This window comes from Schistocerca nitens, chromosome 2 (genome assembly GCF_023898315.1).
Source record: "Schistocerca nitens isolate TAMUIC-IGC-003100 chromosome 2, iqSchNite1.1, whole genome shotgun sequence".
In the NCBI taxonomy this organism is placed as follows: Eukaryota; Metazoa; Arthropoda; class Insecta; order Orthoptera; family Acrididae; genus Schistocerca; species Schistocerca nitens.
The window spans coordinates 552,815,229-552,838,049 of record NC_064615.1 but is presented as its reverse complement, the minus strand read 5'-3'; the positions used below and the strand labels follow the sequence as shown (position 1 = coordinate 552,838,049).

General features: G+C 40.8%; 1 protein-coding gene across 1 annotated transcript in view; it reads left to right on the top strand.

Moving 5' to 3' along the window:
• The window catches only part of LOC126236574 (nose resistant to fluoxetine protein 6-like), a 259,898-nt gene that overhangs the window by 73,585 nt on the left and 163,492 nt on the right, over positions 1-22,821 (top strand). The window contains exon 3 of the mRNA XM_049945986.1: positions 17,594-17,811. Coding sequence (XP_049801943.1) covers positions 17,594-17,811 — 218 coding nt within the window. The remainder of the gene's footprint in view (positions 1-17,593; positions 17,812-22,821) is intronic.

The following is a 22,821-nucleotide window of genomic DNA, read 5'->3' as shown; positions in this document are numbered from 1 at the left end:
ACCTTTCTACATAAATGGACGCTTGCTGCACCACTGAATATTTACTTGGAGGTGAAATGTTCATCCTCAAGTGCTTCCTACATTGTGATGTGTAACTACAGGTCCCAGCCATAATCTTTCAGTTTTAATTGTTGCATGAGCTGCAAATGGCATGATTTGAAAAGTAACCACCATCACAAAACCTTTCACACAGTTTGGTGCAGTGTTCCAAGTTCATGGCTTGCATGGACCATTGCTTTTTGGACTGTGTAAGAAACTTTCCCTCATCCTCTCCACCTAGTCGACTGGCAATGCTAACTGATGGGTCCAATGAAAACTTGGGGATTTTATGGCTATATTCACATATCAGTCATATTTGTACATGTAACATTTTGAGAAATATTGAACTTCGAAAATGAACAAATCAATTTATGGTAGTTTTGTATGTCAAATCACAATCTTTAAATTGAAACAATCTATAAGTCACCCAAAATTTAAACAGTATAGTCCTTTGTCAACTGTGTCTTCATTCTTATCCTGATATGGGTATGTTTTCATTATGGCAGACATAAATCGAGACCAAAGGCTAAAATATTGCTCCAGATAGAATTCAGGGAACTGTTTTGCTCTAATGATAATACACTTCCAAATCCAATCAACCAACTACCATACAGCTACACTACCATAGATATAATGGCAACAAAAAGGAGAGATAAAGCAATTGATTACAATTAGGCTTTGGTCATAACTTTTCTGCCTATGATATGATATTGTTAATATACCCGTGCTGGCTGCCAGCAAAAAATCTTACTTGATGATACACAGAAATTTTTTAAATGCCCTACAATGGGGGTGTTCAGGCATCCCATGGGATGATACAAGAAATGAGCTGACATTATATGTTAAAATCTGAGAATTTATTAATAGACTTACTATACTTCATGAAAAATCCAAGACTGTGTCCATAAAGAAAGTGTAAATAACACAAAAGCTCCATTGATAAAAGCAACCAATGAATCATTCAAATCTGTCTGTTTTCCTGAGTACCTAAAGCAAGCAAAAGTAATATCCACACTTAAAAATGGTGATGTAAAAATGTGCAAAGTATAGACCAATCACTTCACTGTCCATCATTTCCAAAATTATTTAAACAATAGTGAGGAACGGATTAATGAAGTGTCTAAATAAATTTAAATTTCTTTGCAAAGAATGACATGTTTTCAGGTCCAGAAGAGGTGCAGAATATGGGATTGCACAGTTTACAAAAGTCATTTTTGTGATTGTGGATGAAAGTAGTCATGTCAATGGAACTTTCTTTGTTTAGTCAAAAGATTCATCACTGTTAACCATAGAATTTTACTGCATAAATTAGAATTGCTGGGAATGTGAGGTGTGGCTAAGAAGTTGTTTAAGTTGTACTTGAAAAACTGGGTGCAGTGAGTTGAGATCTCACATACTTCAAAAGGATTTCTGTTAAAAAACTTTATCAGACCCACAACACATTAATATAGGCATGCCAAAAGGGAGTGGACTAGTCCCAATCCATTTTCTTATTTGTTGTTGTTGTGGTCTTCAGTCCCATGACTGGCTTGATGCAGCTCTCCATGCTGCTCTATCCTGTGTGAGCCTCTTCATCTCTGAATAACTATTGCAACCTTCATGTTTATATTAACAATTTCCCACAAAGTTCCAGAGAAAAAATACTGTTTCCTGATGACAGCAACATAGTTATCATAGCTAAAACTCCAACACAGTTGACAGAAAAGGCTGCTGTTGCCCTTTAAGATGTCCACAGTTTGTCACTGAAAACTAAAGTAACCTTCATGTTTATATGAACAATTTCCCACAAAGTTCGAGAGAAAAAATACTGTTTCCTGATGACAGCAACATAGTTATCATAGCTAAAACTCCAACACAGTTGACAGAAAAGGCTGCTGTTGCCCTTTAAGATGTCCACAGTTTGTCACTGAAAACTAAAGTAATTTTAAATGTAATTTAATTGTATATACTTCCGGTTGAATAAGAACCATGTACTTGGCAGTTATAATGAAACTACCCCTATTTAACATGTTATAACTTGGAAACTAACTGCGGTATGACAACCAATGTCAAGGACATGGGAAAGAGAAATAATGCAGAATCAATTCAACTGATATACTTTTAATGTGCTGCTATGGTACATCATACCAGTACATACTGGTACCATTACTGCTACAAAAGGGGATCAATATGGCGCCCATGAGTGTCCAGAAGGGTCTGAAAGTGCAGGATTGCATTCTGCATGACAGAACAAAGCATGTCCGTGGGTATGCTAGCTACCTCTCTTGATATGCTGTGCTTCAGATCAGCACATGTATGAATGTTCTGTTGGTAAATCCTGTCCTTCAGGTAGCCCCACAAGCAGAAATCACAGGAAATGAGATCATGTGATTGTGTGGCCAAGCATTTGGAAATGATCGGCTGATAATTCGATCATTTACTAATGTGTTTCAGAGAAGCAGGTGAACTTCACAAGTGATGTGCAGTGGGGCCCCATCTTGCATGAAAACTGTTGAGTCATACAGAGGAACTTCATGCACAGTGACTGGAGGTGGAGATCCCCACACTCAGCAATTCTCCCACCAGAGAAAAATGAGCTTCATCTATCTGTAGGATGGTCCTGGGCCAGTCCTTGTCAACTTCAATCCCTGCAAGAAAGTGGAGAGGGAAGTCAGCACATCATTGTACATCCTGTGGTGCAAGCTGCTGTATGATAAGGATCTTGCATGGATACCATCTGAGAATGGTTTGAAGCACCTCCCATACAGTGGACCATGGGATGTTCAACTCTCATGACACAACACACACACACTGCCTGATGACTGGGAATTGCCTGCAGCATTGTCTGCCACAGCAACAGTGATTTCATCAACCACCTGTGGTGCAACCAGTCCTCGGCCTCTTCCCAGAGTGATGCCCAGTTCTCCAGTCGATTCAAACTTATTCATCATGCTCCGCACAGCAGGTCGAGAAAGGGAACCCTTCTGTAAACCTTCCAGCTGGCAGTATTCTCGAAGTTCACCAGCAGCACTACTGTTGTTTTGATAATAGAGCTTCACCATTAAAGCCCTGCTCCTTTTTTCAAGTTCATGTTGCGTGTCAAGAGCATTGCGACTGGTCAGGTGTGTGAGACTATGAATATGATGACTGATCACAACACCTGGTGGCCATAGTTGGAAATGGATGGTGGCACTGTGACACATGCAAATCATGCACCCCATACTCTGGGCATTAATGCTATGTAATTTGGTACTCATACAGAAATTAGTTTCCATGTTATAATGTGTTAAATACGGAAAGTTTAACTATAACCACCCCGTGTTGGACTGTGTAATGAATATCAATTTCTTGAGATTGAACATAGGCTGCCAGTTGATGTTGATAGAACATGTAAAGGCTTTGGCAAAGAGACTATCCACAGCATGTAATGCTCTTTGCAATATTTCATGCCTCAAAGTGACTTATTTTGGATATATACATTCAGTTCTCAAATATGGAATCTGTTTTGAGGAACAAGCACTGGGAACATATATATTGTCTTCAAGGTACAGAAACAAGCTGAATGGAAACAACAAATATCAGCAATAGGGCCCACTGTACTGATTTATTCAAAAAGCTAGACTTTCTGACTGGCCCCTAGATATAGTTCCTACTTAAAGCTAAACAGGAAAAACAAGTCAAAAGTCAGAATAATAAGCTGTATAACAGCTTAAAACTGTACAACTGACTACCACAGGAAATTAAGGGTGTAAATGATCTCCATACCTTTACTCTCAGCTACAAATATATTGATTAAGTAAGAGCTGCTATGCCATAAATTAATCTTAAGACAGCTATAGAAAGCCTCTTCATATTCATGGATACCTCATGTATTAAGCAACACTGACATTGTTATAAATATTGTAAGATTAGTTATAAGAACTGTAAATACTGTAATAATCTATGCATATTTATTTAATAAAAAAACGTTGTACTGACAGTTGATGATTTCCATATAATTTGTATTGTTCTATGGATGAATAAATACATCAGTCAATCAATAAATCAATCAAACATGCCACTCAGCAATAACTGAAAGTAAAGAAAGCTCCTCTTCCATGGTTAAATACAGAACTGTGCCACATGATAAATAAATCAGATGGAAGTGAAATCCAACACCCAAACTTAATTAAGGATACAGAAAAATGTAGATTAGAGTTAAGCAAAATGTGTGCAACACAAAACTGGAATGTTCCAGGGTCAGTCTGGGTTTCATATGCATTTAAAAAATTCCAATAACTGTGTGATTTTTAAATGGTAAAGTAGTGTGGTGTAGAGTGCCATAAATATCGATATTTGTTCTGTGCGCAAGTGTGCTATCTTTGAGGAGAGGGCTATGGGGCAGGATGTTGGACACTAACGGCAGTTAGCCTCCGGACTTGGATCTGTGTAGAAGCTAAGTGAGAATAAATCTGTATATGAGAGAATTCTAGTTGTTTACCTACAACTATACCATATTCCCTCACTGGTGACCCCATTTTTGTGTAATACGCATCCGAGTTACCGCCCGAAGGTTATTTACGTGCCTACCGCGTCAGGTTTCTCCGCGATCGCGAGGGCCTTTGTTCAGCTCCAGACAATGGCCTTTCAGCATTCACCGCCGCCCGGATTCCAGCAACATCTCTCCAGCACTCCTGCCATCATAGTAGACATGCCGCAAGAATCTTCGGAATCCTTCAGCCAGAACATGCAGTGGAATTCATCGAGTGCCGCCAGTTTCTTCCAACCGCCAACGGTCGTGGACTCTGGCTTTGTTAGCCTGGACCTTCCCACGTGGTCTCCACAGAGTGTTGGTCAGAACATTCCTACTCCTGTGTCAAACACACAATTCAATACAGTTTGTGGCGTCGAGCGAGGTTTTGCTACTTTGGAAAATCCAGTAGTAATTTCAAACTCGAATCAGCTCCCGCCACGTGTGTATCCTTCCGCGCCGGCTAGTCAACAGGTGTTCAATGCTCGCCAAACAGCAAATATCACACCGAGTGTGCATCCTAATGGACGTGTGTGGGATCCTTGTGTTGCTTCTAATCAGGTCAACAATTCTGTGCTGGACAGTAATTACTCCGACATCTACAACCAGCCCCACCACTCACAGTCGAGTGAATACTGTGTGCATAACGGACATTCACCGGTGTACTTAAGCACTTGTGGCTTCTCTCCAAGCTACCACGTCAATGAGAATGCACATTATGACTACAATCCTCACACCGTTCGAGCGTCCGTCACTTCTCAGCCGCCCCTCCGGCGTCAAGTGAATTTCGCGATTCCCGCATTACGGGACGCCAATAATTCGGACTCACAATCTTCTGCATGCTCTACTTCCGTCCAAAGTAATAGGCGCACCTCCGCAGTGACTGCAGTGCCGAATCTGCCGAAATTACCAGACTTCAAACCCGCTCACCCGGAGTTCTGGTTTAACCTGGTTGAGCAAACATTCAATGTCTGTGCTTTGGACGACAACGCACGCTTCGCCTGCCTCATGAGCCATCTTCACGACCGCGTCGATTTAATTTACGAGCTGGTCAAAGCACCCCCCCTAGCAGGGAAGTATGCTGTGGCGAAACAGACGATACTGGAATGCGTCTCTAAAACCAGGAGAGAAAATGTGCGACAGCTCATCTACGAAGAGCGTCTCGGCGACAGGTCTCCATCCCAGCTGTGGCGGTGCATCCGTCTTCTCGTCGATGAGCAAGTTATGCCTGATGACACGCTTGCAGAAATCTGGACTGAAAAGCTGCCTTTGCTTGTCCAGACTGCAATCTCTGCGTATGAAGATAGGCCAGTAAATGAACGTTTACGCGCCGCCGACAGAGCATACTCTGCCAGGCAACATGAGCTCCGTGCACTGCATTCTGGACGTGACCACACTAAGACGCTTTCTGACGCCACGCCCTTGTCTGGTGCTGCTAATAACAAGTTTTTTAAACTAGCCGCCCTGCCTGCACCTTCAACTCCCCGCAACGACAGTGCATCGGCCTCTGTGGAAGACTCTGGGGCACATACTCCATCACCTAGCAACTACCCACAGGAGCACAGGCCCGCCCAACCTTACTGTTTCTTCCACGTGAGATTCGGGGAGCAAGCTCGCAAATGCCAGTCACCGTGTTCTTACCCAAACTCCAACCGCAGGTAGGCTACGGTGCCACCTCCTGCGATGTAAACAACGGGCACCATCCCACGTTGCACTCTGTTTCGGACAATAACAGTAAGTGTGGTCGAGTCTATGTTCACGATTTACAATCAGGTGTATGTTTTCTGGTAGACACTGGCGCAGACGTCTCCTTGCTGCCGGTTCACCTAGCAACCAATAAAGTGCAACCACACAAAACAGTACTTCGTGCAGTGAACTTGTCTACCCTACAGTGTTCGGGTTCCACTTTGTATACAGTGAAACTTTCGCCCAAGTGCAAGCTGGAGTGGACGTTTCTAGTGTCAACAATTGAAGAACCTATTCTCGGAATTGATTTCCTCAAGCACTATCAGTTGTCACTAGATTTTGTGCAAAATACTGTGTCTTACCCCTCCCTTAACAAACATATTCCTTTCGCTTCGCCGAGTGACAGTTCGGCTAACACCAAACATGTGTGCTGTGCTAAGAAGTGTGTAAACCTATCCTTGGTGCTGCAATCTTGGACAAACAAGTGGCTAGTGGAGTGCGCCAAGTCTTCAAAGTTGCGGATGGAACGTAAGGAAATGCTGCTGCATCTCCGTGACATACACCACGAGTTGGCCTCCACACAACAACGCCTCGCGGCACTACAAGCAGACGACTCGTCGGCTACAGACAAGGTCAGTCCGTGTCAATCTGGTTTTCCCGTGCCCGCGCACGTTAACGACAATGTTGTGAACTCTGTAAACTGTGTCAGCACCCCCTTTTGTAATGATGGGGTATGCCCGAGTGCTCATGCTCCTTGCGTTCCGAACGGACAATTAACTTGCCAAGCTCGTGGCAATGAACTACGGCCATCTGCTGTCCAGCCACACCCACTCGTGCCTACAGTGCTTGTAGCGGCATGGCCCGCTACCAAGAACCAGTGTACCAACCTCGCCCATGTTAACAACTGTGCGGCCTGTACGCAGCCTACGAGCAGGTGGCACATCTGTACTTCCGTGCCCTCAGCACCACAGCTTGGCCCGTCCGCCACTGCCTGCTCCACTTCACGGACTTCTGACTGTCGTGCCGCGCCACGTATTGCAGTAGTCACTAATGGCACAGTTCATCGGTTACGTCTAACCGATGGGCCGCCCATATCGCAACGCCCACGTCAAAATTGCAAAAGAACAATTGGACGATCTGTTACAAAAGGGAATAATTGAACCTTCTTCCGGTTGCTGGGCTAGTCCTATCCTGTTTGACCAAAAGAAAGATGGTACTTGGCGTATGGTCGGCGAATATAGGCGTTTAAATGCCCGCACCATCATTGATAAATATCCGGTTCCACACATCGCAGACTTCAATCATGCGCTCGCAGGTGCAAAGTACTTCTCTGTTTTGGACTGTAAGCACACATTTCATCAGATTCCTATGGCTCTGGAGGACATTGAAAAGACTGCCATAACCACTCCCTTCGGGCTGTTCCAATACAAATTTATGCCGTTTGGGTTGAAAAATGCCCCCCAAACGTGGCAGCGTTTCATCAATCAAACTTTATCCCATCTAGACTTATGTTTCGTATACATGGACGACATATTGGTTTTTGCTTCTACTTTAGATCAGAGTGAGGAGCGTGTTCAAGTCGTGACGGATATTTTAGCAGCTGCTGGTATTGAATTGAACAATAAAAAGACTCAATTGCACCAGTCATCCGTCACATTCCTAAGTTATGTTGTGTCATCGGACGGTCTGACACCACCACAGGACAAGATCAAGCCTGTTCTCGAGATGCTACGCCCTCAGACCTATAGGGAATTATGCAGGTTCATCAGAACAGTTAATTATTACCAGAAACATTTGCCAGCCGCTTCTGCGGTGCAGGCTCCTCTCACAGATGCTCTCGCTGGCCCACAAACTTCTGGCACCTGCCAGGTACCGTGGACACCAGACATGGACAAGGCATTTAATGAACTCAAACAGCTGTTGGCCTCTGCTGTCACTATTGCTCACCCACGGGCGGACGCCACAATGTTTATCACTACTGACGCTAGTGACAATGCTATCGGTGCAGTACTGAGTCGGACATACAACGATGTTACGACCCCCCTGCAGTTTTTCTCAAAAAAGCTAAACAATGCGCAGAAGAAATACTCAGCATTTGACAGAGAATTACTTGCAGTTTACGAGGCCATAAGACACTTCAGAACTGATGTTGAGGGACGAGATTTCTATGTGCTCACTGATCACAAGCCGTTGGTTCCTGCCTTAAAAAATCCTGCGCCTGATCCGCCCCCACGACGCTTCCGTCACATCGATTACATCTTGCAATTTACAAATGACATTCACTACATCCGAGGAGCGGACAATGTGGTCGCTGATTTTCTCTCGCGTGTTGGTGCTGTCACAACCTTAATTGACTTAACGGACCTACCTCAGTTGCAATCGGCAGACCCTGATACCATGCAGTTAATTTCAGACCACAGCTCCTCTCTCCAACCGGTACGCTCTACTTTCCCTGGCATATCTGACTTAGTGTGGTGTGATGAATCGACTGGTACGTTGCGGCTATTCATTCCTAAGCCCCTTCAACGCCAGGACTTTGACAAACTACACACATTAGCACACCCTGGTGTCAAAGCTTCCACCCGTCTGGTAACTGAACGGTTTGTCTGGAGAGACATGCACCGTGACTGTCAGTCTTGGGCAAGGGCATGCATGGTGTGTCAACAGAACAAAGTTTCCAGGCACACTTCTCCACCCCTTGGCTGTTTTGCCCAACCGCCAGGCCGGTTTCACCATGTTCATGTCGACCTCGTAGGGCCGTTGCCCCCCTCCAAGGGTTTCCGTTACTTGTTTACAGCTATTGACAGGATGACTCGGTGGGCTGAGGCTGTGCCTATTCCGAACATTACCTCCAAGACAGTAAGTCAAGCATTCTTAGATTCGTGGATCTCTAGATTTGGCTCACCTGTTTACCTCACCACTGACCAGGGGCGACAATTCGAGTCTTCAGTTTCCTCTGACTTATGTAAAATGTGTGGTATTGTCAAAATTCATACTTCTGCATACCACCCCCAAAGCAATGGGCTTGTCAAGTGATGGCATCGCACCTTAAAGTCTGCCCTGCATTGCCATGACTCACTATGGACAGAGGCACTGCCCTTCGTGCTCCTTGGCCTTCGTGCGACTTTCAAGGAAGACCTCAAGGGTTCCGTAGCCGAGTTTGTGTATGGCCAACCTCTGGTTTTGCCTGGAGAATTAGTCACTCCGACCCCACTTCCACGGCCCTCTGAACTCCCTTCACTTCTCGAGCGGGTGCGCTTGCACTGCAGCAAAATTCAGCCGCCACCTCCAGCTGCTCATACACCTCCGCGCGTGTAGGTACCATGCACGCTAGACTCTTGTGAGTACGTGTTTCTCAGAGATGACTCAGTCAAAGCCCCGCTTCAGTCGCCCTACACAGGTACTTGCAAGGTCGTCAAACGCTCTGAGAAAACATGGATCTCCTCATAAAAGACTCTGTAACCACGGTCTCACTCAACCGAGTGAAACCAGCTTTCATTGAGCCTCAGGTGAACCTCCCTGATTCTGCCCCTATTTCTCCCACTCCTGCTTCGAGTGGCCATCCATCTTCCCACACCATGCATTTGGGTATTGATTCTCCACAGCGTGCTTCTCTGCCGAGCACTGCTCCTTCTCCGTGTTCATCTAATTCGAGTGGCCAATCTTTTCGGGGCTTCACTCCTCACAGCCCTTGCAGTCGAACTGCCAACCACTCGGATTCTACCATTGTGTTACCATCTTCGTGTGACAGCTCTTTGTCATGCCGTTCAATCCATGCTGGCTCCTCGTTGCCTTCGGTCACGCTCCCTCGTCTGTCAGCTGATCGCCCGAGGTTGTCTCCTGCGCAGTCCAGTCCACCTGCCACCCCTGTCTTAGCAGATGCTTCCCCCTGGCAGGGCTTCCGAACACCTCCCTGCCTCCCTACCATTGCTCGTACAGGTGCCATCCAAGAATTCACAACACATGTGCACCCTGATGACATACATAAATTATCTGTTGTCGTAGATGGCGATACGGTGTGTGTGGTACTCGCGTGTGACAATACTGAGGGAGGAAGTGCAGAATCTCGTGTGGTGCGCTGCTTTAAATTGAGCAGAAGTGCTGCGTGTGGCAATTTGCATGCCTTTGTTAGGCCTTCTGGCAAGGTGATTCTCCATCTGCCGGCTGACGAAGTGCTACACCTCCACTCCAGGACGGGACATCGTCTTCAGCCGCCGGCGTCGCTTGCTGACTTCACCGTCGATGTACCGGGTTTCACCCCCCAGTCTCCTACCAGTCGACCGCTTCCGCCTGACGCAGAAGAACTGTGCGTTACCTTCCTAACTTCTCACCCCCCCCCCCCCCATTCACAGGGACGTACTCCATACTGGGTGGGGGGGGGGGGGCTATGTGGCATAGAGCGCCATAAATATCGATATTTGTTCTGTGCGCAAGTGTGCTATCTTTGAGGAGAGGGCTTTGGGCAGGATGTTGGACGCTAACGGCAGTTAGCCTCCGGACTTGGATCTGTGTAGAAGCTAAGTGAGAATAAATCTGTATATGAGAGAATTCTAGTTGTTTACCTACAACTGTACCATATTCCCTCAGTAGTACGGCAGGATACGAGTAGTTACTGGCTCTCCATATGTGGACATATTTGATTTAATCAATATAGACTGGATTTGTTAACCAGATACATCAGATGATAGAATATGTATTCTGAAACTGATCATACATGCTGTATGAATAATCAACATCAAGTCTAAAGGAGTCAGTAATCTTTCACATAATAAAATGACTTTTTGCTATACCAGTCAGCTCTCAAATTCCAATAAAACAACAGCAAGGAGATACCACTTTCATGACAAATGTGTTTGTCTTAAAAAGTATTTCCACGTGAACAGTCAGAAAACCATCATGAGAATCTTTTCTGAGATGTGATTAAAAATGATGCAAAAATTGTTATTCTAGTTACTAAAATTGATTCCTCAAAATTACCATACAACTACAGGTCAGCCAGCAGTATTCACAATGTTCACAACATATAAAACCTTGACTATTCTAACACTGCTTGATTTCAGCAATCTTTTGATAATCTTGATTTTCATATATTACTTATAAAAATGAAACAGCAGAATTTGTGAAACAGTGCAGTATTATTGGTAATAGCTGTCTTAAAAACAGATAACAATAAGTTATCTGTGAGTTGGAGAAGTCATCATACAAACAAGTGTTCTCAGGAGTCTCCACAGGTTCAGTCCATGTTTCATTGTTTTTCTCCATGTATATGGTGATTATAATTAAAGTTCCAGTTTCAAAATGCTGTAAAACTCAGAATGGCGTCAAATTTGAATAGAATATTTTCAAATAAGGGAGAAATATTAGGGAACAGAAGAAGAAGAAGAAGAAGAACCAAAATTGCAGAATGTGGGTAATGGAAAATCCACTTGGATATCAACTGGTACCACTTCATTCTGCACACCTTGTGATGTGGGTTGATGACATTGTTTATCATAGAGCTATATTTTTTTGAGGAGATGGGTCCTGCATGAGCTGTTACCTGTACCATCACTGGTAATTGCTACGAGAATCATTTGTGCGCCAACAGCATTCCAATCCTTCAGCAGCATGGTTTTGTGGGTAGGTTGGTTTTTATGTGAGATGGCACTCCTCCACACAGTGTACAGCCAATGAAGCAGTTGCTTTAGAGACATTTTGCAAATGCTAAAAGTATCAGCCATCATTTTCCTTCAACCTGCCCATCCAAATCACTTGATCTTAATACGAGTTCCTTCTGGCTGTGGGATTATCTGAAAGTCATTGTATTTAGTATTCCAATTACAAACACAGCTTAACAGGAGCCACACAATGTGAAGTGCATTCTGAATGTGACCCATGAGACACTTTGATCTGTCATGGGACATACTGTTTCTCGATTTCAATTTGTGGCAGAAAACAGTGGAAAGCATACTGAACAAGTCTTGAGCCAGCCTCATAACAATTATAAAATGATTTCATTGTTGTTTTTAATGCAATTTTTGGCCTCAGGACAATTGAAAACTGATTTTTCCATCTGATGTTGTTTGTCCTTGTCTTGGTAGATAGGCTTAACAACTAACACAATTGTTGAATGCCAAACTTGTGTTACCATGCACATTGTACAGTATGGGTGGTTTAATGTGTAACTTACACCATAGCCATTGTACTGTAATTCATCTGACATTTTTAGCCAAACCCATTTACGTTAAGATGCTTGCTGTGCCATCTACTGGGAAAATTTTTGGACAATATTCCATTAACCCTTTACATGCCAGGTGTGGTCTCACAGACCACTAGCATTTATTGTTACTCTATTTCTGATGCATAGGATGGAGTAGGAGATTAGAGCCTAGCCTAGTTGTTTTCCCTGAAGCTGCCGTAGTTTCCTTTGTCAGTGGTCACTTGAATGTGACGTGGACCTATGCTGTCACAGCTTCTTTCGTGCTAGCAGTCACGGAGACCGCACCTGAGACTTTGCATTTTGGATTCAGTAGCCAAGTCTTTGTCCACTGACTTTGAGGATACCATTTTAAAATGATTTGAGGACAGTTTAAGAAGTGATGTTGGATTAGACAGTGACAACAAAATTGAAAGTGAACATAATTCAGAATAGGAACAGTGCGAAAGTGAAGATGAATTTGTTTGTCACCAGTGAATGCCCTACAAGAAACAGGTGATTAAAGTAATGAAGACAAAAGCATAGAGACTGAATCCTTAGCTATAGGTTGTCCTACAAATATATTTAATTGACAAATATTGCTGGTCATTGAAGCTTATTCCAATGATGCCAAATGGCATTATTTTTCTGCATGTTGGACATAAGTGGGAGAAATGTGTTTGTCTTTCATAATTCCTACAAAGACAATACTCAAGTGAGCCACTTTGATTTTTTGAAGAAGCTTGCAATCTCATTGGTGACACAATAGAAAGATTGGAAAAACGCAAAACATGCTCCACCTGTGACTCCAAAAAAAGAAGAGAAAGCTGCCTTATATTTGTCATTGTTGCAGGAAGCCAATCTAACTTGACTTCTCTACAAAAATTTCCAACCAATGCAAAGAAAACCTCTGATTGTGAGAAGGAAACTAAAAACCTGAAAAGCAATAGTGTAATTTTCATTTTTTGGATGTTTTATGGGAGGGTTTTTATGTCTTTATTGTTTCATGTGCAATACACAATAAAAATATAGCAAAATGTAAAATTTACACTGCAGGGTATTTGCGTTTTCATAGTATTAACTTTATACTGTAATATTATGTTCATTTTGTGCAGTTTTTTGTTTAAATGCATTTTATTTTGTAAAAATAAACTTTAAAATTTATTTGTATATGTTTTTTGTGTGGTATTAATGTAACCGCTCACATCAAAAAGTGAACTGTTCCACTGAAATTGCTGACTGGAGTTTTGATGACTTTTTAAATATAGTGGTCTGTCACTTGGGACAGAGTGTGACAAAAAAATAGCCTGCAAAGCTAACAGTTAAAACTTGAGTTCATTCTGACTGGCAGTTCATGTTTTACAGCGTTTTGAATCTGAAACTTTACTTACAATCACCCAGCATATCATTGATACCTGATCACAGCTACAGTCTTGCAGTTATGACTTATATGCTAACATCCAACTGTATTTGAGTGTCCTTTGCAAGTTAATTGGTTTCATGTTCCATGGATCATTTGCGTGATTACTCATAATGATGTGGCTTGAATCATTTTACATTCATGTTACAAATTAATTTGTAAATATGCAACAACTTTTTTTTATTTTTTATTTTTTATTTTTTTTACAGATGTAAGTTAGTAATTCCTACCCACCACCTTTTATGCATTACAATAATAGAAATTCTTTTACAACAAAAAACTTCTTCAGTTTGTTTGCAAATATTGCTTCTGTCGTATCGGGCATGTATGTATGTGAGCCCTTGTTCTCCCATCTTACGCGTCAACCAGTAAACAACACAAACTTCTCTCAGTATATATTACAATCTAACCCACACTGTTACAACAAAAGATAATCAGAGCCAGTTTAATATTCTTTGATATACAAAAATATGCTTCCCATACAAAGTTTCAGGACAGGAAATATACAACTAATTAACTCTCGAGCAGGAGTGCCCACATATAAAGTGTGCCAACCACAAGTTACATTGATTGGTACTATTACATTGCTGTTTTACAGTTGTGAACCCACTTCTATTCCTTCAGTATTGCTTCAGCTAACATAGAAATAAGGTGTGTTGTTATACGTCCAAGTTAGCACAGTATTATAAGATAAACAGTGACCAGGTGAGAAAAAATTTACGATCTGTGCAAGAAAATAACCCAAATTCTGAACTAGCAGCACAAGCTTCTAATGAGGAAGTTGTCTACAAAATAATTAGTAATCAAATAAGTGTTTAGATGGGATATGATGCAACTGTACTGTTTAACGCTTCAAGTGGATCATTACTTTGCAGTAGCACTTGTATGCGGCAACAGAATGATACAATGAAAGTTTATTTTATTTTTGCTTATCTAAACAATGATTTAGCTCATGTAATATAAGTTTATTTTATCATTGTATAATTAAGCTAAAAGTAAAGTGTGAATTTCCTCATACATGTTTACCTTGTTAATATCAAGACACCTGTCCTTTACATGTGTGTAAAATACATCACGCAAAAATCAAACAATGGAAAATCCAGATGGAATGTAACAATACCAGAGAAGGAAAGTTGCCACTCACCATATAGCAGAGATGCTGAGTCGCGATAGACGCAATAAAAAGATTCACACAATTAAAGCTTTCAGCCATTAAGGCCTTTGTCACCAGTAGACACACATACAAACACACACTCACATAAATGCAACTTGCACACACATCTGCAGTCTCAGAGAGCTGAGACCACACTGCCTACATCACGCACCTGCACATGTTATGAAAATTGGTATGCCCACTTGACTTAATATGAAAAAATGACAATATTATGAAAAGGATAGATTGCTACTCACCATATAGCTGAGATGCTGTCACAGACAGGCACACTTTAATATCTCTGCTATATGGTTAGTAGCAATCTGACTTTTTCATAACATTGTCATTATTTCATCCTGGATTTTCCGTTGTTTAATATGAAAGAATTTAAAATGAGCTCTTCAATTGAGCTCCTACAATCTTATTCATGTCTTTAGAACTGCAGATGTTTTAATCTCATTTTTGTCACCCTTCAGTCAAATAATTTCAAGTATTTATTTCATAATCCTGTACCAATATTGCATAACAAGCTTCTTCTCTTGGAGTAATCATATACCACATGTTATGATTCAAACTCACTATCCCTCTTCAGTACGTTTAAGTCCTTTTACATGCTTGACAGTGAAATCTCTTCTCTTTGGATTCAATATGAAGCAAACATTGTAATAATTCCTACTGTAGAGAATGAAACCTCTTAGCCTACAGATAACTGTTTTGATCATATGTGAGAAGTTAAGAATGTGTAATGAATATAAGCTTTAACTTCTCACGGACTCTTTTTATTTACTTGAACAGTAACTTTGTGTCTGTTGATAGATTAGACTCTTTGCTATATCTTCCCACTCAGAGGAACAATTCCCACACCCAGTGGGGAGATCCTTTGCAGAATTTTGAAGGAAATGAGAAGAGTCTATGCATCCTTAGATGGTGTTATTGGGGGTACATTATTCATGAAAGGCAGGAATACAGGTTTAAATCTTGGTTCAACACACCATTTTAACTTGACATATTTGACAATTCTATTGTTACTCATAAAATTTGTCTTGTTTTCATTTGTATGAATAGTGAATAACTAGTACCATTTGCTGTGGCATGTGGGCATAAATCTTAATTAATGTGTGTGAAATGACATTCACAGTATATAGCGGTACCATAAAAGTTTATCAAGTTCATGTTAATAAATTTGAGATTGTTGTTCTTCATAACATTAAATTTTAATTAACATGGAGCTTCATTTTAACCTTATCAGTTACTCTGCCCCATGTGGGTTTACTGAGAGATGACTGTGGTGAGGCTGTTATCTAGTAATTACTCAGTTAGTGAAACATGTTCTACACACATCAAAAAAAGTTTTGCATCACTTCGGTTCCAAGAGTTTCATAACCTGTACAGAAAATTGGAATAGCGATCAACATAAACATCATTTCTGTCTTTTTATTGCTCATGAAAACCACACATTGCATGTTGTACCACCATACAGGCATGTTTGATAGGGTTCAGGTCTGGAGAACATGCTTGCCACTCTAGTTGAGCAATGTCGTTATCCTGAAGGAAGTCATTCACAAGATGTGCATGGAGGGGGGGAAAATTGTCATCCATGAAGATGAATGCCTCACCAATATGCTGCCGATATGGTTGCACTACTGGTCAGAGGATGGCATTCACGTATCGTACAGCTGTTACGGCACCTTCCATGACCACCAGCGGCGTATGTTGGCCCCACATAATGCCACCCCAAAACAGAAGGGAACCTCCACATTGCTGCACTCACCAGACAGTGTGTCTAAGGCTTTCAGATGATTGGCTGTTTGATGGCATACGTGACACTCATCGGTGAAGAGAACGTGATGCCAGACCTGAGTGGTCCATTTGTCATGTTGTTGGGCCCATCTGTACCACACTGTATGGTGTTGTGGTTGCAAAGATGGACTTCACCATGGACATTGAGATTGAAGTTGCACATCATGCAGCTTATTGTGCACAGTTTGAGTCATAACACGACATCCTGTGGCTGCACAAAAAGCATTATTCAACATGGTAGAGTTGCTCTCAGGTTTCCTCTGAGCCTTAATCCGTAGGTAGCTGTCATCCACTGTAGTAGTAACCCTTGGGCGACCTAGGCGAGGCATGTCATTGACAGTTTCTGCCTCTCTGTATCACCTCCATGTCCGAACAACATCGCTTTGGTTCACTCTGAGATGCTTGAACACTTCCCTTGTTGAGAGCCCTTTCTGGCACAAAGTAACAATGTAGACAGGATTGACCCATGGTATTGACCATCTAGGCATGGTTGAACTACAGACAATACGAGTCATGTACCTCCTTCCTGGTGGACTGATTGGAACTGATCAGCTGTCGGACCCCTTCTATCTAATAGGTGCTGCTCATGCATGGTTGTTTACATCTCTGGGCGGCTTTAGTGATATCTCTGAACAGTCAAAGGGACCATGTCTGTGATATAATATCCGCAGTCAACACCTGTTTTCAGGAGTTCTGGGAACCAGGATGATGCAAAACTTTTTTTTGATGTTTGTATTTTGTAAATTTCAGACACCCTTATTCTAAAAGCTACTTCGTGACTATTATATGTTGTTGAAAATTAAACATGACAATGGAAGTTCTGTATTACAGGCAGGCATTGGAATACTAGACCTGGAGACTTTGACAGTGGCCTTATGTGTGCCCTCAAGTTGTTCATCCCAAGACACTGCTATCCTGGTCCAGGAGTTAATAAATGCTTCTTCATATATCAGCAATACACAGTTGGTGCGAACACAAACGCAAGTGGACCCACTCAAATGTCATGTCAAAAACTCCACATCATTAAGAGCAGTTGACTGGGCTGCAATGTAAGTCAACTACCATTCCTTCTCAGTTGATTTTCACTGTAGCAGCACTAGTTTAGTATAAAATCAGTAATTATACAATTTCTAATTACACAAAATTTAACTAGAATCCTCAATTTAATTTTTTTATGCTTGTGAAATAAATATAAAGTATCCTATTCTAAGTTTATACACTATAGAAATCAGATCAAAATATGTGCTTCATTAAAGAATTATTATTATACAAACTATCTAACTGAAATATTTAACTTCCAAAAAGTGCAACTACTGTGCCATCTTGAATAAATATACTTAATTGAATTTTATATATGCTATTTTACATTGAATAGATTACAAGAACTGGACTACTCACATAAATTAAGAATCATCACATTGTTAGAATGGACAACTGCTGGAATGGTCAATGAGTGATTAATGGCTAATTTTAATGTGAGTTTTTTTTTCATCAGTTATTTTGCACAATACATCATAATGATGTGGAATGAGTTACTTAACACTCACATCACAAATTAATTTATACATATGGTTACATTCTGAACATTTCAATGTTCTTTTTTCATTACAAAAAGAAAAAAATATATAGACATGAGTTAGTAATTCCTGCCCATCACATTCCACACATTATGGTAATAGAAATTTTTCTATGGAATAGGACGTATCAAGGAGAAACTCTCCCAGTTTGTTTTCTGATTTTACTTAGCTGTCTGACAGATATTTTATTTCACTGGTAACTGATCAGAAATTTTTGTTGCAGCATTGTGCACCCCCTTTTGTGCTAAAGACAATCATAATGTGGAGTAGTTAATGTAACTTTCCTTCTGGTATTTTAATTATGTACTTGATTCACCACTGATTATTTACAACAAACTTCATGAGGGAATAAATTTACTGTGAAGCAGTAGTCAGAATGCCCAGCTCCTTAAACAGATAAGATGATTATGAGTGAGCAATATATATTATTCTTACAGCACATTTTTGTGCAATCAAGATGTTCTTTCTTACAGATTAGATATCTTGAATAAATATACTTAATTGAATTTCATATGTGCTATTTTACATGAATAGATTACAAGAACTGGACAACACACATAAATTAAGAATCATCACATTGTTAGAATGGACAACTGCTGGAATGGTCACTGAGTGATTAATGGCTAATTTTAATGTGAGGTTTTTTTTTCATCAGTAATTTTGCACAATACATCATAATGATGTGGAATGAGTCACTTAACACTCGCATCACAGATTAATTTATACATATGGTTACATTCTGAGCATTTCAATGTTCATTTTTAATTACAAAAAGAAAAAAAAGATACAGACATGAGTTAGTTATTCCTGCCCATCACGTTCCACACATTATGGATGTGGAGTAGTTAATGTAACTTTTCCTTCTGGTATTTTAATTATGTACTTGATTCCTCACTGATTATTTACAACAAACTTCATGAGGGAATAAATTTACTGTGAAGCAGTAGTCAGAATGCCCAGCTCCTTAAACAGATAAGATGATTATGAGTGAGCAATACATATTATTCTTACAGCTCATTTTTGTGCAATCAAGACTTTCTTTCTTACAGATTAGTTATCCCAGAACATTATTTCATATGCCATTACTGAATGAAAATGTGCAAAAAAAGGTCAACTTACTGATTTGTCTCTCCCCAATCATAATACTGAATGAAAATGTGCAAAGAAAGGTCAGCTTACTGATTTGTCTGTCCCCAAGATTTTCAATGATTCAAAGCAAGCACAAATTTAGCTGAGGTTACTTTAGGAGTTCCAAAGTGTGTGTGTGTGTTCTTCTTCTTCTTCTTCTTCTTCTTCTTCTTCTTTTTCCCAGCAATATATACCAGGTGTCCATTTCACTATGCTATTACAAAAAAAGAGTATTGTGCTGTAAAACAAAAACAATGACTACAATGAACAAAAGTTTATTCTTCTTCCATACACAAGTGAACAACAGTTGAGAACATAACAGTAAACATAGAAACAATCCAGGTACTGATCCAAGATGTTGCTGACAATAAGTATGAACACAATATGAGAGCAAGCACCAGCTTCTCTGCACTTATAAAGAAGAGGTCTCTTATAAAGAAGAGGTCTCCAGTAGACAGTGTGGGGGATACCGTAGCATGTGCATGTAATGTGGCCTCTGATGGCTGGGCTGCACAGATGCAGTTGACAGAATATTTGAAGTTTAGTATGCCAGCGGCCTGGTGCAGTGGTGTCTGTCCAAGTATTTTGTACAGGGTTATAGCACTCTTTTCCCCTTTGGGAAAGGGCTTTCCACTCATGTGGATCTCAGGATGAATGTTGAAATACCCATAGCTTCTGCCATGGATGCTGCAGGTGATGATGGCGGCAGTGGAAGCAGATGCGGGCCCAGAATTAGGGGGCAGAAGCGGCACAGCCACGGACATGCATGGCTGCTGCTCCTCCGCAAAGTACCATAGGTGAGGAGCAGTGACAAGGGCACTGATAACATCTTGATGTCCAGTTTCTCAGCATCGTGGAAATGTGCTGAAGGTGAAGGTGCCAACTGCATGGTCAGTGGTGCAGGGGTGTCATATTCCTGGTTAAACATAAAATAAGTTCAAGATAGCAAGGATTCTTAATATTTTCATGTGAAAGTGGTTTTTTGTCCGCATTCTAAGATTTATGATTTGCTGGGATCGGTGAAGGATGATTTGTTACTGCGGAAGGTGGGAATTTACAAAATACTGTGTAAATGTGTTATGGCCTATATAGGACAGACAACGCATACAGTGGAAGAGCGTTGTACAGAACATCAATGTTGCACTCGCCTACTGCAACCCAATAAGTCAACAGTTGCGGGACATTATATTTCTAACGGACATTCAATGGCCTATGACAAAATTTCAATTTTCGCAACTGCAACAATTTTTTGGGACTCCATTATCAAAGAATCAGTTGAAATATGCATTGCAGGAAATCTAATGAACCGTGACAGTGGTTACCAATAGAATAACACATGGAATACTGTCACATCTGAAATTTGCTCAAGACGAAGATGCCAGAAGACTTCGATAGCTGCAGCCAGTGACAACACCGATAGCAGCTGAATATTGCAGTTCCACCAGTGAGGGCACTGCCACTGGGCGGTGTGGCCCTTCTGTCTCCGTGACTACAATGCGTGCGCGGCAGTACTATCAGCGCACTATATAAGCTGGAGCGGAGAACGTCTTCGTCACTCCTTGTTTGGCTCACCTGAAGATGGCTGGCAGTTGTCCAGCTGAAATATCATGCAATGAAGTTTACGATGACTGGCTGCAAGCCCAAAATCTTTTTAACACCTCATTCATTGCCAGTTATATCACACTGTAAGACACAAACAGCACAACCACAATGAATAAAAGTTAGAACATGGACCCAAATATAGAAACAATCCAGATACTGATACAAGCAGTTGCTGACAATAAGCATGAACATAATATGAGAAGGAGTGCTGGCTGCACTGCACTTCTAAATAGGAAGGCTCTGCTAGACATTGTGGTGGATGTCATGCTGTGTGCACAAGTCATTTGGCCCACCACAGGCGGCTTCTGGTGGCCAGCCCATGCAGATGCTATTGGCAGATTATTCAAAATGCAGAGTGCTGATGGCTTGGTGCTGCAGCTTCCATCCAAGTATTATGTACAGAGTTACAGCAAAAACAGCAGCTAATATTAAAACTGCTAGTACATTTCCAGTAGGCCAGAAATAATTCAAACATTCAAATAAAGTAAACTGCAGCAACAGAAATAAGAATCAATAATAAACTGAATTACATAGATGCACACTTTAATCTGAATGTGGAAAAACAGCTTCAGTGTTCTGCAGATTCTAGATAATGTGATGAAACCATGGACTGCCTAATTCTGTGTTTAAAAATGAATCAGTTTAGTAGATTGATTGTCAAAAAGATCTAGAAAGACTCCTCTACTAAGTAGCCATTAATGGCAAAGAAATGTTATGAAGTGGTTTAACACTCCTTGCATACTGGTCCTAAGTAATAGTTAACTATAATTTTTTAATTTAGATCAGTGCACAGTCATGTCACCTGTGATTTGGGCTCTAGGAAGATCTATTAGTACAGACAAATACACAATAATATTTGAGGCTGTAGACAATTGTTTCATATACAATATTACATACACAATTCAAAATAACATCAGACACTCAGTTTTTTCATAGGACAGACCCTACATGAAACGGTGTGGTGGATGTGTGAATGCAGAACTTGGTGAGTATGTCAAGATTATTGATGTATTCTTTGATACTCATTCTTGTCATATGTCGCTCACTTCTATAAGAGTGGCTTCTTGTGTGGCTAGTTACTAAAAGTATTCACTTCAACCAAAATCATGATCTATTCAGTCTGAGTCATGTACAGCTTTTTTTGATAAATCCTTATAAGTGTAGGCCTAAATGTTTCTGAAAGGCAGAGCTGTAGGATAATTCTCACCCAGCTGAGAAAAATACTATAAAAGCAAAACACTTCAGCATAGGTGGTATCTGAGCTACAAAACAAACCCTCTTCTGCTACATTTGAAGCATATATAAAGAGTACAAGAATGTTTACTATCAGCAGTGGGTAAAAGTTAGGTAGTATGTCTGCAGTTATGTTATACATGTAAAAAGACCACTTGAAAATCAGTCCTTGACTGTTACTACCTAGTATTTTAATACTTTTAAAACTAGCAATGGAAAAGTCGAATGAGTATGGCATTCAATATTTTTCCAATTTTGTGCCTCTGTAGACAATTTGGGAACAAAAATACTATTTGTTTTAATTGTTAACAAGACACCAATAGAAATTATTTTAATTTGTATATGAGTGTTCAGCAGTGTAATAATAAAATTAGCTAAACTAGAATTTTTTTTGGGTACGATGCATGTGGAGATTTTGATGATCATTTTATTCAAATTCGTTACAAACTGTGCAAATCTAGAAGTCTTAATGCCATGTCATTATTATTTCCACTCTCAGTAATTTCAGAATGTTGTAGT